The 17,115-nt window shown below is 42.7% G+C and overlaps 1 protein-coding gene across 1 annotated transcript in view; it reads right to left on the bottom strand.

The window, feature by feature from the left end:
* TRPM6 (transient receptor potential cation channel subfamily M member 6) overlaps positions 1-17,115 on the bottom strand; it is a gene marked incomplete at its 3' end in the record, with an annotated part of 100,241 nt that overhangs the window by 61,787 nt on the left and 21,339 nt on the right. The window contains 2 exon segments of the mRNA XM_084224722.1: positions 9,285-9,323; positions 10,165-10,244. Coding sequence (XP_084080848.1) covers positions 9,285-9,323; positions 10,165-10,244 — 119 coding nt within the window.

Here is a 17,115-nt window from a genome sequence, read left to right as displayed (position 1 = left end):
TCAATACTGTGCTCTCTGGACCACGGACCTATGGAATCAAACTGCCAGGCCTCTCCATATCTATATTTTAACCATCATCCCCCGTACCACAGAGGCTTTACCCATTTGGCCTGCTTGATCACAGTGTATGTCTTACAGTTATGGATCACTTGGTAAATAGTGTCCATCGTTAAATCTACCCCTCACTCATGAGCCCATCTGTATTGCAGCATCTCTTCTCTGATTACCTGGTGTGTCATGGGCCCAATGAACCAGAAATAATTCACTCTTATGCTGCCAGTCCAGTTCCACCCAAGACACTTTAATCTTGGCAGCCCAATCCACCTGTCCATAGCTGTGATGCTCTTCAGCAGTCCAGCTCCTGGGGGTGTGTGCATCTACATAAGGTGCTTTTACAGCCAGCTTCTCTGCATAGGCACTGGTGTCTTTCCAGAGCTCAGCAGCCCAATGGGGGCTCTGCACTGCCTATTTATTTATCCACTGCTCAAGCCACAGCTACAGAGTGTTTGCTACCATTCTTAAGTCAATATAGAGGTAGAGCACTGGCCATTTCTCTCATTCAATGGTATCTAAAGCCAGCTGGATGGCTTTCAGCTCTGAAACCTGACTTGATCCGTCTTGTCCCTGAATAGCTTCTGCAACTTACCACATAGGACTTCTTGTTCTAGATGCAATGGGGCATGGCTAGGGCCCAGATGTTACTCTTTAGCACCTCACATCATTGCTGGAGGCAGAGCTGATTGTGTCTCTCTCTCTTGTGGGGAGAAGGGATTATTTCTGGTTGAATATGTGCAGTGGAGGGAGCTAGTTTCAAGCCAGAGACAGGTTCAGATGGTGCCAGTCCTAAGAGGGACAGAGCAGTGAGGCTGGCCCTGCTGGGGTCCCAAGCTCTGCAGTGAACATTTTTGCATGATCACTCTTCTTTCTTTATTTTTTTGGTACACTTTTTCAATTAACATTGTTGCTGTTACTGTTTGCTTTTTTCTTATCAAATTGCTGCTTCCAGTAAATTGTTCTTATCTCCAACCATGATCTTTTGCCTTTTGTGTCTCCAATTCTCGGCTTCACCCCACTGCAGTGGAAAGGGGGAGGGGAAGATGGAGTGGGAGAGAGAGGCATGTTTTGGAGAATCTTGGTGGGGGCACTGAACTGAGGAGTACCTTCCACAACAAAGAAAATCCCTGACTCCAGAACCCCAGGGGTCATCATTGAGCCTCCCCAAGTACATTTTTGCAGAGACTCCAGAAAGGACCATTCTCCCCACCTGCAATGTAGAGCACATTTTTCACATCTTCTCCTGTCGTGACAGCCCAAGGGCTGTTGCATGATCAGCCTCCAGTCTGATTTGTTCAAAAGCTTGTTGTTCAGGACCGCACTAAAAATCATTCTTCTTTCAGGTCACTTGACTGAGAGGATTTTCAATCTGACTGTAATCCTAAACACAGATCCTTCAAAAACCCACAACACCTAGGAAAGCTTATGCTTCTTTCTTGCTGGTTGGCTGGGATCACAGCTACTAATGTGTTCACCACATCCATTGGAATTTGACAACATCCATCCTGTCATTTTACTCCTAAACTGAATTTTACTCCTAAACTGAATTTCCTGGGCAGGTCCTTTGACCTTAGTTTGGTTTATGGCAAAAGCAGTCTTCAGGAGAATTTTCCATCCCACTTCCACACGTTGTTTCCATGGTCATGCAACAAAAATCACAGGTTAGCTCATCATCAGTACCCTCTCTCTTGAAGGGCTCCACTTGCTCCCGATAGAGACACACGTCCTTACTGGTGAGGAAGGGGACACTTCCTCTCTACCTTACTTGAACCTTTTGAATCTGTCTGCAGTCTTGGACAGTCTTGGGCAGTCTTTCCAAAGCCAACGTGCAAGTTGGTTGGTTAACAAAAAAAATCATCTTCACATTGCTGGAATCCTGTAGTTAACTAAAGCACTCTGTTCTCCTCCTGTCTTGGAAGTCAATGCCAGTGAGTTGGTGTGCAATGATCCTGTGCTCCATACAAACTTCTGCCACGTGGATTGTGCACACTGAACCTCATTTGGATTTGCAGGGGACTGCACATTATTTGAATCCCTAGAGATTAGCTCCAGCACATCCATTCTCCCAGGTACTGGATACCTTTCTCCATGGTGTCCCACCTGCCTGGGTGCACTACTAGAGAGAGTACCTTTCTCTCACGCTTGACAGGAGTCACCTCCAAAGGCTGAGAGCTCCTGTCCTCTTCCCAGTGGCCTTGTCAATCCTGCCCAGATCCTGGGACAGGCATCCCAGCTGCTTGGCTTCACTACCATCTAGTTCCATATCATGGGCCATGATATGGCAGCATTGGAGCAGCCAGGTCAGACTGGCAGCTGAAATCTTTTCACATATCTCAAGCACACCCAGGGATAGGGATCAGGGGATCTGGCCCTCCCTCTTCCTCCTGTCATGAGGGCCCTACTTCCTCTTCAATCTACGAAATGAACTGATTTGGTCTTGGATTTCTTCATTTGTAAGAGCAACCACCACTGGCACTGGCTGTTCCTCTGGTTCAGGTGGAGTTGAGTGGCCACAGTGATTCTGGTTTTGCTTTCCCTGCCCTCCTCATGAGGGCCCATTCTAGTATTGAGCAGTGCTCAGTAAAGATCAGTCAGAGCCCAGCACGTTGCAAAACTTTGCATCTCTCTGGAACTGCCACAGCATTTTTCCATTATATATTTTATCATTTTAACAGGGTCCTGTAGTTGATCGGGGTGAACTTCCAAATCACTGGAGAAGTCTTCCAAATACTGGCCCATGTCCTTCCACGTTGCATGCCACTTATGATTGTCCATCCTTGGGGCAGAACTCTGAATAACCCTCCCAGAAATCTTTCTTAACTCTAACCGTGGTGTAGACCATACTGGGAGACCTGGCAGACTTAGCAACAAGAACATGGTTTCCTCAACATCCAAAAGAAATTCAAAATTCTCCAAAGCTGTCAAACAGGCCTGAAGGAGGAAAAGGGGATGAAAAGCTGGAGAAACTCATCCGCTGCTGTTTTCCCCATGGACTTGATACAATTATTAATGGACTCCCAAAGGTAGCACCCAAGATCAGGTTAGAGAGCAGCACTGAACACACATCCTTCATTGCCCTGGATGCTATGATGCCATAGGCTGATATCACACAGCAGAGCAACAAAGCAATCATGATTCTTCCCCCTACTTAGCAAAAGAGCATTGGAAGGAGCACAAATGGCAACATACACCGCCTTGGGTACCTCAGCCACATGAACAGACCTAGTGACATTGTGACCAGTGGCTCTACACCTACTGTGACAAATACCCAGACCAAATTTGTTTCCAAGTGGCTCTGTTATCTCAGCTCTTCCAGCTGCACATTAGGTGCCAAATAAGGCTGCCATGTTTTAGGAGTGGTATTCCATGGTTTAGCAAGACATTGAGTCACTTGAATGCATCCAGAAGAGGCAACAAGGGTGGTGAGGGGTTTGGAACACCAGCCCCATGAGGAACCACTGAGGGAGCTGGGGGTGTTTAGCCTGTAGAAAAGGAGACTCAGAGGTGACCCTATCACTCTGTACACCTTCCTGAAGGGTCGCTGTAGTCAGGTGGGGATTGGTCTCTTTCACCAGGCAGCAACTGACAGAACAAGACAACACAGTCTTGAGCTGCACCAAGGGAAGTTTAGGTTCAATGTTAGGAAAAAGTTTTTTACTGATAAAGTGGTAAAGTACTGGGATCATCTGCCCAGGGAGGTGGTGGGGTCACCATCACTGGATGTGTTTAAAAAAAGACTGGATGTGGCAGGTTTTGGTACGCTGGTTTTGTTAAGGTGGTGTTAGGGCATGGGTTGGACCCAATGATCTTAAAGGTCTCTTCCAACCTTGTGATTCTGTAATTCCCCAATTTGGTGTTCCCACTGAAACATGTCAAACCATGCACCGTTCTCCCACTCCTCCTCCTCTCCCCGACCTTCCCTCTGCTGGGGCTGGAGAGGAGAACTGGAGGCACAAGAGGTAAAGAACATGGGTTGGGATAAGAACACTTGGCTGGAAACAGCAGCAAGATAAGGAAATGAACAGCAACAGCAAACTGATGACAAAAAATGAACGATTCACAGGGAAAACCCCTGACAATAGACAGGGCAGCACCACCTTGATCCAGAAGGGACCCCTGCTCCCCAGAAGAGATTCCCTTTCCCCCAAGCCTTGGCAATGACCTGACGTGGCCGAGAACAACCTCTGGGCCATAGCCAGGCCCCTGGTTGGCTTCTGACAGCAATTAACCTGTCCTAGTCAGAAACAGGACAGAAAGATACCAGAAACTCAGCTAGCAGTAAAGCTCTGCATCTGGAATAATAACCCAGATTCCAAATGCAGTCATTACTCTCACACAGGCTTCAACAGGCTTCAGTCTCTTCTACAGGATTAACTTCAGTGTAATTTATAGTGACAGCTGACAGTCCAGGTCTCCTTCAGACATTTCAGAAGTTAATAGACCCCAGGAAATGCAGATAAATTCTTCACTTTTCCTCTCTTAAGAAACCAAACATCCTTCAACAACCCAAATGCATCTGCCTCAGGCCTCAGCTGTACTACTTGTCCATTTAGGGGCAGGTTAGATGTAAACATCTGCAAGACTCTGGACATGTGCATTCTAAAAGAGAGAGTCTTCCGTGGAGATGAGTGAGAACTGACAGGTGAAAAAAAAATTTAAAAAAACAACCAACTGACAAACCAGCCAAAGCCAAACCCCAAAACAACTGGAAGGAAATGCAGGAGGTGAGCCACTTTAGTGAGGTACTTCTTGATACCCAGAAGCATGAAATTAGGTTTGCACTCAATTTTTCAACCCAGGCAAATGGTGCTTGGTTGATTCAATGTTTTGCAAAGCAGAGAAGGAAGTTTCCTACAGCCTGGGACACAGGGCTCGAGGTGGAGTGGCATTAGCAGGCTGAGATGATGTTTAGCACAGGAGCACTTGTTTCACACACATGTCAGGCTGCACCCCAGGGTGCTGAGGGGGGTGGCTGATGCCCAGGTACTGCCAGATTCTGAGGCTGTGAAGATCAGGGTGTCCCCAATAACCGGAGAACAGCAAATGTCACGCATGTTATAAGTGAGATTCAGTTTGTGTTGAGTTGGGGTTGAGTTGATTGTGGTGACCTTGGGAGGAGGAGCTGTTTTGGGGGGGTTGGTCGGTGTTCTGTGCAGGTCCAGGGGGGAGGGGTGGTATCCAGAGACAGAGCCAGCACAGTGGGACCAGCGCCACGGAAGAAGATTGCAGGAAAGACCCACCAATCATTCGATGCCCTGAGGAAATTATTGGTCAGGAATGAACGGCAATAAAGACCAACAGGAACACCAGAAACAAGCCAGTTACTGCCTGGATCCAAACCCCACCAATCCTGGACCTGAGGGGGGATATAAAAATGAGAGGTCAGCTAAGTTCGAGGTTCTTTTGAGGAACTCACTTCCTGGAGAACCCAGTGTGTGTGTGAGTTAGACACACTGTTATTGTTTCCCTTGTTGTGTGGGGGCCTGAGCCTGTCTTGGGCCCTCCGTCCCTGTAGCTCCTTTTAAACAAACAAAAGCCTTCTCAAGAAAGCCTGGCCTCGTTTGTCCATAACAGTGCACGCCTTCAAAGACAGGCAAAAGCCACCCTATGGAACAATAGGCCAGCCATCTGGCCATAAGTCTGAAACAAAATCAAGGAGTTTGGCCTCCTGGAACCCCCATCTGGCTACATAAAGGAGGAACCAGTGGCAGGAAGCAGTAAGCAAGGATTAACCAAGGGTCAGTCATGCCTCACCCACCTCACTGCTTTCTGCAACATAATTGTGGGGACGAGAGGAGAGCACCTGCCTTTGCTCCAACCAGGCTTCCATAGCTGTGCTGTGACATTACAGTGTGGGAGGGATGCCTGGCTGGCAGCGGGTGGATGCCTGGCTGGGCGGTGGGCCAGTGGCAAGAAGGGTTCCTTGGGGTCTGTACAGGGCCTGTCCTGTTCAGCCTGTCCACCTGCCACCTGGAAAAGGGGATGGAGGGAATGTGCAGCCCCAGGGGCAGGGCAGTTCTGGGACACGGTCCTGGGTGTCAGGAGGCTGAGCCAGGGTCACCCATGTGCCTGGGCAGCAATCAAGGGTACAGGTGCTTGGGGTGGTGTGAGCAGGAATGGGCCAAGAGACAGGGGACAGCAGAGTCCATCCCCTCTGCTCGGTGCCTGCCTCGGTACCACCTCCGGCTTCAGTCCACAAGACAGAAGAGACACTGGACAGGCTTCAGGGGCAGAGTGACTGTTCTGGTGACAGATGGTGGAGCTGGAGCCCTTGGTCACTGAGAAGAGGCTTTTGGATAGGGATGGTTCCACTGGGATGAGATATGGCTGCAGAGGCTCCAACAACACACCCAGCACTGATGGGATGGGATGGGATGGGATGGGATGGGATGGGATGGGATGGGATGGGATGGGATGGGATGGGATGGGATGGGATGGGATGGGATGGGATGGGATGGGATGGGATGGGATGGGATGGGATGGGATGGGATGGGATGGGATGGGATGGGATGGGATGGGATGGGATGGGGTGGGATGGGATGGGATGGGATGAGATGCAGAAGACGTAGATGGGCTCTTCAGTGAGGTATGGCAGAAGGGTGAGAGGCAGCAGCACAGCTGAAACATGGAGTCTGAGGCTAGAAATAAGAAGCAGCCTTTTTTCCAGTTGGACAACACAGCAGTGGAGTCAGGACCTTGGGAGGGTAGGTCATCTCCATCCTTGGGGGTTTCACAAAACTGAGTGAAGCATCCTCATCTGATCCCCCTGGCAGAGCAGACTGGAGACCATGTCCCTGGCATTCTGACTTATTCTGTGATCCTATGGATATGTGAATATGCATTGATACAAAACATCTTTGCAATGACTTTGCCTTTTTTGCCTCAAAAACTCACCAAGCTACCAGAGAAGGCAGGGACATCATCAGAAACATAAAAGCAGACTACTAGAAAAGTCACACTTTCTGCAACAGGGAAAAACCCAAAGGGTTGGCACTGAAGTAAAAGTAACTGCAGGAGTCAGACTACAATCAATATCCAGACAGCAATTTAGAAGCTATGTCTAAAACTTATGCCTTAAAGGTGAGATATACAGACAAGATGCAAGAACATCTCAGATGTATAAGGATGCAGGAAATCGACACCTCACTTCTGAATACTCATTTAGTGAGTCCATTCTAACTGCTCTCTGGGATGTTTTTGTAAGTACTGCACAGAGGAGTAAGTAGAAACCTCTTTCAGCTCACCAGGGGAGCATGGACAAAGGTGCTGGTAAGCAAATTTGATTATCAACTTCTAAATGGAGTAATTCTACTTAGAATTAAAAAATTAGTTGCATAACCCATTCACAAACTGTTTCCATTCACAAACTGCTCGCAAACCTTGGAAGTTCTCTACAAAATAAATCATTAGGAAATTTTATTTGCCTACAATATTAGGTCAAACTACAGCAGGCATCAAGTATATCCCCATGATTTTTTTACTGTTGTGGAAAACTACAGTACTCAGGAGGCCCAAAACCTGTTTCATTGCTGATCTAATGAATACAATAACCAATCATAACAATTATATGGAAATTATTTTTCCTTGTTAGAAATAGAAAAATTCTCCTAGAACAAAGTTCTCTGTACACTTTGAGATACTCAAGAAGACAAGAACTGTTAATATTTGGAAAATGTACTTGCTAGATAAGGGCTGACTGAAACGTACATTAGACACCCACACACATTCTGCAAACGTAGACAGACCAACAAACTGGATTTATATTAAACTAAACAGCATGATAATGCTCAGCAAAAACTGAAAGAAACAACTACAAGATAAAAAACACACAAATGTACAGGATGTCTTGACAGAGAATGGTGGAAGAAAAAAACAAATCCATCCAATGGAGTGCACATTTCCTGTTTATCTTCCTCCCTCTCTTAGGGTTGTATTTACATTTATGCATCTAAACTATGTTTGACTAGGAGGCTGATTTAGTGAAAGCTCATCTTTTGGTTTTCCACTTCTATAGGTTAATTTTTGTCCTACTGATCTTCCCAGACTGATAAACAACATGGTCTGAGGGGGGAGAGGGGGAGAACCACAGAACAGCTGTAGTCTTGATTGAGATTAAATTAGACTACTGTATTTTGAAGGACAATGTAACTCAGTTGTGATACAGCTGAGTATCTGCAGGTTAGCAGGAAGCACCTCCTGCATTTCTTCTCTCAGAAAGACCTGCAAAAATCTTTGAATATCTGTTCTTCTGCTCTAAAGCAAGATACACATGAGACCATTCTCTTAGAAGGAACTCACACTTTCTGGGCAGAAACACAAATCAGTTGCCTCACAATGCCAGCGCCACTCTGCATATCAGCCCTTCAGAGTGATCTGATTTCATAAGGAATTTATTTACTCTTTGTAAAACATGACTTTTGTAAATCTCAGAAGCAAAATGAAATGTGAAACATAATGAGAAGTCAGATAATCATGTTAACACAGATTATGGGACTACTTGACACCAGCTTGCTAGTCACCAGTTGTTGCCTCAGCTATCAGATGCCTTTAACACAAAACAAATGACAGTTGAACTTTTTGTTCCAATAACTGATAATGTATTCTCATAAATCCACAGCACCAAAATGATTTGGTAATACCATCTGGATGACAAACATTGGATTGAAAACAACTATTTAATATAGGTCACAAAATACAATTTCCCAAAAAATAACACAATTTAAAAGCACCAAAATAATGAAATTTTTGTTGTTTGCCTTCCCAAAAGCAGGGACTCAATCCTCACTGCTGAGAAGATGAAAAATTTTCAAAAACCTATTATTGAGATATTTCTTTCACCCTTTTTCTTCTCCCTTCATTTTCTTTTTTCTTTCCATAATTCTCACTGTTCTCTATTGCTATAGACTCACTCTCCTTCATATAATCTGGGATACAGCTAAAATTTACTCTCATTTAAAGACACATTTCTGCCTTTCATTCCTCAGGAGGAGATTAAAACAAAATCATGCACACAAGGTGTTTGGGTAGAATTTTCCATTGCAAATAAATCAAAGGTTATCTCACCATTTATTCTACTTATATTTATGCCAAGCATTCTCCAGCACATCCCTAGAAATGCTGCTCTGACCATAAAACAAGAAGGATATTTCTCTTGTCATTGCTTCCTTGACTAGGATTGTCTATTACTAGGTCACTATAAAAACAGTACATATATATTTATGCACTCTTACCTGATTAAATTCTGGCACACCTGGCATCCTGCAGGACATCTGTGATGAAAAGGGGATAATTAATACATGCTTGTGTAGAATAAGATGGCCTTAACATGATTCTTAGAGTATCAATTCAACAGTGAAAGAATTCTCATCAACAACAAAACAGGCTGTCATCTCCACCATTAACCCCTGGAAAATGTGCTGGATAACTTCAGTGATTTGTTTGGCATTTCTCAACTCAGACTGTGCGTCAGGTCTGCATTTCATAGATGAGTTATCTGCCTTACATCTGCTACACTACCCATGTGTTCAAAACCATATGATCAAAATTACAAGTTTACGTTCTCAGAGCATGATGTATCCAAATGTATCTAGGCCAGACCATCCACTAGAGGCATTCTAGTGGAATAGAGCGCACTATTCCAACAGAATAAAGTGGAATATAAAATACAGAATGCCAAGGTATGTTTGCTTCCTCCGGTCCTAAAGCACAGGTTGAAGATCTGATCTCTTCGTTACTCTTGTCATACCCTACACCAGTATGATCAGAAGTCTCTGTATGAGAAGACTGTGATCAGCAGCAGTAATTATTCTGAGGAAGGGATAAAATGGTGTAGCAGTAACTCCATGTAACTCAGTCTCTTAATTGGATACCATACTTGTTTTTGTTACCACACTGACAGCAAAAAATCTAAGAAGCACAGTAAGATTAATTGTTGCCAGTTTCTAATTCAAATAAATAGTTTCATATAAAACAGATCCATGAAAGCCTGTAGACCAGCTATCATTGACTGAGACACTAAAAAACACCGTCCAAACCAAACACAATGCCCATAAAAAATTATTCGGATTCTTTTTAAATGTAACAGAAAAATAGAGAATTTCCTTGCTTTACCTGTGTGGTTCTTTTGAGCTGGGAATAATGTGGGCACATTCTCTTTTACTGAAGACCTCTTCAATCCAAGATTTGGGGGGCTAAAAAGACATTTCAAATATAAATGCATTCCTGAACTTTGGAACCTATGTCAAAAATTGCACTGTAATGACAACATGGCTGTATACAGATAACTCAGAACTATTCCCATCATGTTGTGTGTAAGACTACATGCTGAAGCTACAGCTCTGAGCAGTTCTAGCCCTTCAACTCCAAGCTTTACAGAATTCCCCAAGAAGATCAGTATTTAAATTTATTGCCACCATGAGAATTATTTAGATGTTCTGTCAAATGCATGTACAACAGAGAAAGTGGCAAGGATTAATCAAAATTGCTTTAAGTATTGCATTCATCTTCTGCCAGCAGACTAGCAAACTGCAATCTTACTAAAGCTGTATCAAAAAAGGCAAGGTTTTCATTTTACCTGAAAGAGATGGTTGAGTCCTTCTTTTATTATTCTTCACAGCTGCATTCTGGTTACATTTTGCTGAACTAGGTCCAGAGTGAAATGCAAAAGCAGAGACCCAACACTCAGGGTGGGCTTTTTCCCCTGCCTCCTGGAGTGCTGTGCCAGTGATGCCTGTTACAGCTCAGCAAAATGAACAGCCGCTGTGGCACACAGATTTTTTTCAAAGAATCTTTTTTACATTTTTTAACCTTTCTCTTTAGGTTTACCAGGATCAAATTCCCTGAAAGGAGCAGTAACTGCTGGATGCTGAACTCTGAAATCTCTGGGACATAATTAAGTAATTATTCTTAATTTTTATAGGTAAAATTTTCATTTAGTATGTACAATTTACAGCAGAACCTTAACATTAATTTCTTAATCTAAGGCCTTACTTAGGCTTTTAGGCTGATTATATCATTAGGAAAAGGGGTTTGAAAACTTCATGCTTTTTTACAGTCATCCATGACTTCAGGGCTAGGCATATAAAAATGGAAGGAGGAGACTTCTGAAGTGCAGACTTTTCTAGTCTAGCTCTGATTCTTGGTCTTGATACAGAAATACTTCTGTAGCATGTACATCTCCTTTCACAAAACTCTGACTAATATCCCAAAACTGTCATAATTTAATTAAATTTCAACAAAATATTAAAATATTCCCTGTCACTACAACAAGGTACACATGTCTCAGCCATCATCGACGTGTATCCTTTTCACACCAAATCCTAAAGGAGACAAAAATACAACTACACACTCCTTCTGACTGGCAAATTTCTGCTCTGATATACCAAAGACCTGAAACCAAGTTCATATTGCAGCTTTCCTCCTACTTTTTCCTCCAAGGAAGTCCTGAGACCTGTGTCTGGGACTTTTGGCTTCTCTTTTCTCACCAGTCTGAGGATTAGGTTTGCTGCTTATAATTCCCTGCCACAGAAGAGGCTTTGGAGATTTCTAGACTGATTTAGTCAATGGAGTGGCAAGAGTTTGGCTCTGAAATTTAAGGCACATGAGTAGTTTTTAGAAAATTGCTTTTAATCACTTTTCCAATATCTTTAATGTCTGAGATCCTTGCATAATATGGTATTAAAGGGACATTGTCAGGTCAAAATGTTCAAAAATTAAGGTTTCCAGAAGTAAAGAAAGAGATCAGAGCGTAATATATAAGGAAACATATGCACCACCCATCTCTTTAAAATTCTTTCAGTTGAGCAGTGAGAACAGACAAAACCTAAAAACCCAGCCTAGCACAGAGGTCCCTCAAAATGCAGGGGTGCTATCTGCAAGGAGACTGACTGTGCCACTATCCCACTGGGGTGTCTGGGCAGGTGCACAGAGCTTGGCTCCGCAGCCTCCAGGGACAGGGCAGCACAACCCTGTGATGCCCTGCTGTGCTGCTCCCCTCACTGATTTCACCACCACCCATCCAGCAAAAATGCATGAATGCTTCAATTTTGGCTTCTGCTTTCTTCTGCCTCGGCCCACACACCCCTCCACCACCATCCCTGCAAAGGCTTGCTGAAGCCAAAGCCTGCAGATGCATTGTGACAAATAAACACTGCCAAGCAGGTGGTTAATGTACACTCTCCCTGCTCTGAAATTGGCTTTACTAAACCAAGAGCAGCAGGAAACATTCAGCTCCTTCAAGACCAGACAATAAACATTGCTCACTGGTCAAGTACCAAACTCAGGAAAACTAGCTTACACTGTCAATTCAAAACAACAATCTTTTAGTATCTTTAGCTGTACTTATGACTCCTTTAGGGTGAAAGGCACAGATACACATATTTTCTAATGAACGCCACGCTGCTCTGGACACTGTTCAATTCCCCACAAAAGAAAATTAGAAGGCACACATCTCTGTGCAGAATAATGTCATCCATTATTGAAACACAGTCAATTATCGGACTAAATAACAGCAATTGCTTTTAATGACACATTGTAGTTCCAGACAGGTGCAGATAATTAGAAATCACACCATGACTAGCCAGTTTACATAACAGGTTAGTTCATTTAGGCAAAGTACAGTTATGCTGGAAACTAGGCAGAACAATCAAGTTGTAAGTAGCTTACTGAAACTGCAACAAATTTGTACTGATAACAGAGTAACACAGTGCCTTAGCCAAAACAGTACTTCAAGAGACGAAAAGTTCTGTCAAGCACCATTCTTCAGCTCTTCATGCACTCTCTGTTTAACGAAACCAGTACACAATGTCACTTCCAAAGAGCTGGGGTTTTCTAAAAGATCTTAACTACTAGTGCCAGGTTTCTATTTCTGCATTGTTGAACAGATTTGTCAAAATATTAACAAAAAAAAAAAAAGCATTAAAAAAATTGAATCATATACAACTTCTATACGGCCTTTTCTTGCCCTCAAAATTATTAGATGAAAGCAAACACTCTTTAAAAAAGCAACAGATGATCATGGGGTTAATAGAATTGCCTCAATACTCAAGCATACCTGCAAAGAACCTTGCTTGATGTTAATAATCAGAAATACCTGAAAGATCCAAACTGACTTTCAGTGCCTGTGAAGGAGGGAGGTACTATTTTCAGGTGTCCATGAGAAGTCAGCATGGTGCAGTCTGTGACAAACCTTTCAAATTCAAATACATCAGAGGAGGGAAAGGACTTCCTCTTATTACAGGTAGTGCAAAAATCCACTGCAAGCAGAGTGTCCTAAAAATTTTTATACCCTTTCCAAATTAACTTCACATGTAACAAGTCACTTGCAGTAACATTAGATACCTGAAATGCAGCCAGAGTTCTGGTAAGCTAGTACTCAAGACTATTTCACAAGAGTTTAGGACTTAATCACGCTGGTATATCTTGAACCCTTCCTTACTCCTGAAAACTCTACATGGCTTCATTACCAACTGGTTAAATTACTGCCAGCATTAAAGAGATTTCCAACTTAACAGGCTCTCTCACACAAGCTTTTCAGAGCAGGAGCTTTGTGGTTCAGCACCCACTCCATGCATGCTTATGGTATGAAGTAATATAACAATTGATTGCTAAACAAAGACCACCACTCTGGATCCACGTAGGGTAGAAAAACATTGCAAAACTCCAGGGTCACATGTAGTAAAATATGAACTCATGAGAGGTTTTCAATGGCCTCTCAGGTCTTCTAGAGTTTCCCTGTGTTCAGGTTACACTGTCATAGGACAACAACCTGGCTCTGTAACGCAGACATGCTATGGCTCCTCTGATCTCCATTACTACAACACAGAGGTACATCTGTTACTAATTGGCAGCTTTTGCTTTTCTAGTCTTTCTTACCTACTTCTTTGCCCCAGTGTTCAAGATTTTGCACATCTGTGGAAATACACAACTATAAGCAATAGAATTCATCAGAAAATTTTCATCACTAAAATTCATTAAGATTTGAAAGATATTGTGCAAATAATTTCATTTGCACGCTTCCGCTGTCCACCTGTCCACCATGGCAAATCATAAAACAACTATCAGCTAATCTCAGAGTGCTTTTGCAGGCAGACTGCAGATTCAGTAGCACTGAGAAGCTTTTCTATTTTCCCCTTTTAAAGACAGTACATAATTTCAGGTCACAGCAGAATTTCTGTGATTTCCTAGTAAACAATTCAAACTCATCCACTGGAAACATATTCTTAGGTGTTCACAAATACAGTACAAACACTAACAGAAGTCACCTCTGCTTGCAGGCCCAAGTCAGAGAAGGATAACAGAATTTCTTATAACTCGTCAGTCATTCAGAAGAGAGATTTTAGGGTTTTTTTCATCAGAACAAAAGTAGTGTGTTAGCTTTTCAAAAATACGCTAATTCAATCTCCACTCCACAGAGTGCTGTAGCATTTTCTTTCACAGTTAATCAACTGTACTTAAAAGCTAAGTAGGTATGCTTAAGTGATTTTCTGGATTAGGGTCTTGCATCAAAGGCTCATAAAACTGTTTCCACTATTTTGAACCCAAGCTTAGCCAAAAAAACAAAAACCCTTTGACTTTATTGGGCTTTCCAATGTGGCGCTTCTGATCCAGAGTAGACCACACAACACAACAAATACCAACATGTATACTGAATGACAACAAAATGCAGAAAATACTGAAACTAAAACCCTCCTTGTGAAAAAAGCTCATCTTGACTCCTGGGACACAGGGAACAAAGAACTGATGGAAATCTTATCTTAGTCTGGAATATTAGACCTTTAATTAGTTTACTACTAGTAAACTTTTTAAGTTTATTAACTGATCAAGTAAGCCTTTCTGCTATCCCTTAGCATGCAATGCCTTAGAAAAACACATCAAGGAGCGCTGCTCCAAGAGCACACCCAGATCAGAATGCAGGTGCTGGTGGAGGAACTCCTGGTTTGCAAAAGAAGGGGCTGAGCAGACCTGTCCTTCTGCACAGCCCATGACACTGGGCTAGGTGGGAAAGGACACACAAAACCTCACCTCAACACTGCTGCTAACATCCCAGGCTTTTGTAAAAGAAATAAACATGAGAAATCTCAAACCACAATTTATATTCTTCAGCTTTATCCTTGGAACAGGTCTCAAAAACATTGCTAGAAATCTTATACTGGCAGGAGTTATCTGAGAATTGCTTAAAAACAGGTTTCCCCAACTGTAAATGCAAAAAGTCTCTGTGACATAACACGTAACTAAGCCTTCCACTGAAAGCAGGTCACTCCAAAACCCACTGTTCTAGAAGCATGGTGATTGCTGACAGTTTGGATCTGACTGCTTCAAAACTGTGGCACATAAACATAATAAAAAACCTGCCTATGGCTGACGCAGTCACTTTGCTAAAAGCTGACATTTGGTCTATTTTGGCACTATATACAATATAATACTGTATATAATCTCTTATAAAACCAGTTCAATGGGCAGCATAAGATATGAATTATTGAACAAGTTAGTCATACGTAAAGATGCAGGAATACATATTTTAAAGATTCTAATTGATAAAAAACAGTCTAAATTGCAGAATAAATTATAAGAGATGCCTAAAACTTGCAGGAAATAAAAGCAGGCACTAGTAATAGAGGAAGAAATGGCAAATTGATCCAAACTATATTTGAAAATTATTATAGGTCTTTAAAAATAGCCATGCCTTATTTTACTGTGTCTCTTTTGGAGACAAAATTTTCACCATTTTTTTAATAGACACTCCTACCAGTCTTACCAACAATATTTTGGAAATCAGTCCCAAAGAAAGCCAGGCATTTGGTGGTTTTTTATTAATTAATACAGTATAATCAGAAAATGATAAATATTCAAAGCAAGTTAAGTATCCCAAATTAAATGATCTTGTCTTAAGTAATTTGAAAGTGAAAATCAAAGAAGCCATAAAAAAGTGATGTTTCAAATGTATTATTCAGAGGGTCAATACAATGCTTCAAGTCTCATTCAGATTTCCACTTTGAAAGCCAGTCACAGAAAAGCAATTCTCGTTACTTGTTACTTGTTAAGCACTTGATCTTATCAAGAGTTAATCAACTTGTTCTTTGGGTCTCACCTACCTAGCACTGAGCAATCACAGAGGTCAACCACCCATTGCTGTGACAAATGTGTTCCTTCACCAAAGGATTCAAAATCACTAAGCACAAAGGTCTACCTAGTTTAAACCAGGAGGAGGAAGAGAAAAAATTACCTGATAGTAAATATCAGAGCTTTCTTTTGCCTGCTTTAAGTTTTCCTGACACAGGGTTTAATGTTGACTACAGAGGTGACTCTCTAAAGGTTAGATATATCTGTACTATCTAATGTGAAAAGCAAATGCAGGTTGCAAAATTCAGCTGGAGGAAGCATGAAAGGCCCCAGGAAGCCACACTTTAATGGCAACCTGTTCCAGAAGAAGGTGGCAGGTAGGTAAGAACTAGATGATCTTTAGGGTCGATGCCAAGCCAAATTATTCTGTGCTTTTATGATTCCATGATGCAAGCAATCCACACAGCTCACCTCTGGAGCCATATGACTGCTGTCATGTCTATCATAATTCTTATTTTTGCTCCATTGCTTGTCTCACATAGTAACAAAATTGGGCTTGACAGCTGCATACAGTGGCCCTTGCACACGCTACAGGACAGGTCACAGAACTGAAATCACATTTTCCGAAGAAAGAGGAAACACATCTTGAGTGACTTCTAAAGAGGCTGAAGGTATGGTCAGTCCCACTTTTGCATTTCTCACCTGGACATGTCTTATCTCTCTCCTCAGCTCTGCCCCCCACATCACCTTCCAAAAAAAAGTTTTCCTTTCCCATGCCAGCTCACAGTTAATAATAAATTGTTATTAATGACAGATAAGTTACATCATCAACCCACCAAAATTGCAGACCAACAAACTAGCTGGAGGAATGGTCACCCACGGCCTGAGAGCAGCCGCAGGGGACTGCAGGGCCCCTTTGTTCCCCTTTGCCCCAGAGACCACCTGGACACCCCCCTAAGCTCTCCACCAGGTCTTTCTACACCTTCAGCCTCATATCCAAGA

This window comes from Fringilla coelebs, assembly GCF_963513975.1.
Source record: "Fringilla coelebs genome assembly, chromosome: Z".
Taxonomy (NCBI): Eukaryota; Metazoa; Chordata; class Aves; order Passeriformes; family Fringillidae; genus Fringilla; species Fringilla coelebs.
The sequence above is the reverse complement of the archived record's forward strand: the minus strand, read 5'-3'. Positions and strand labels throughout refer to the sequence as shown.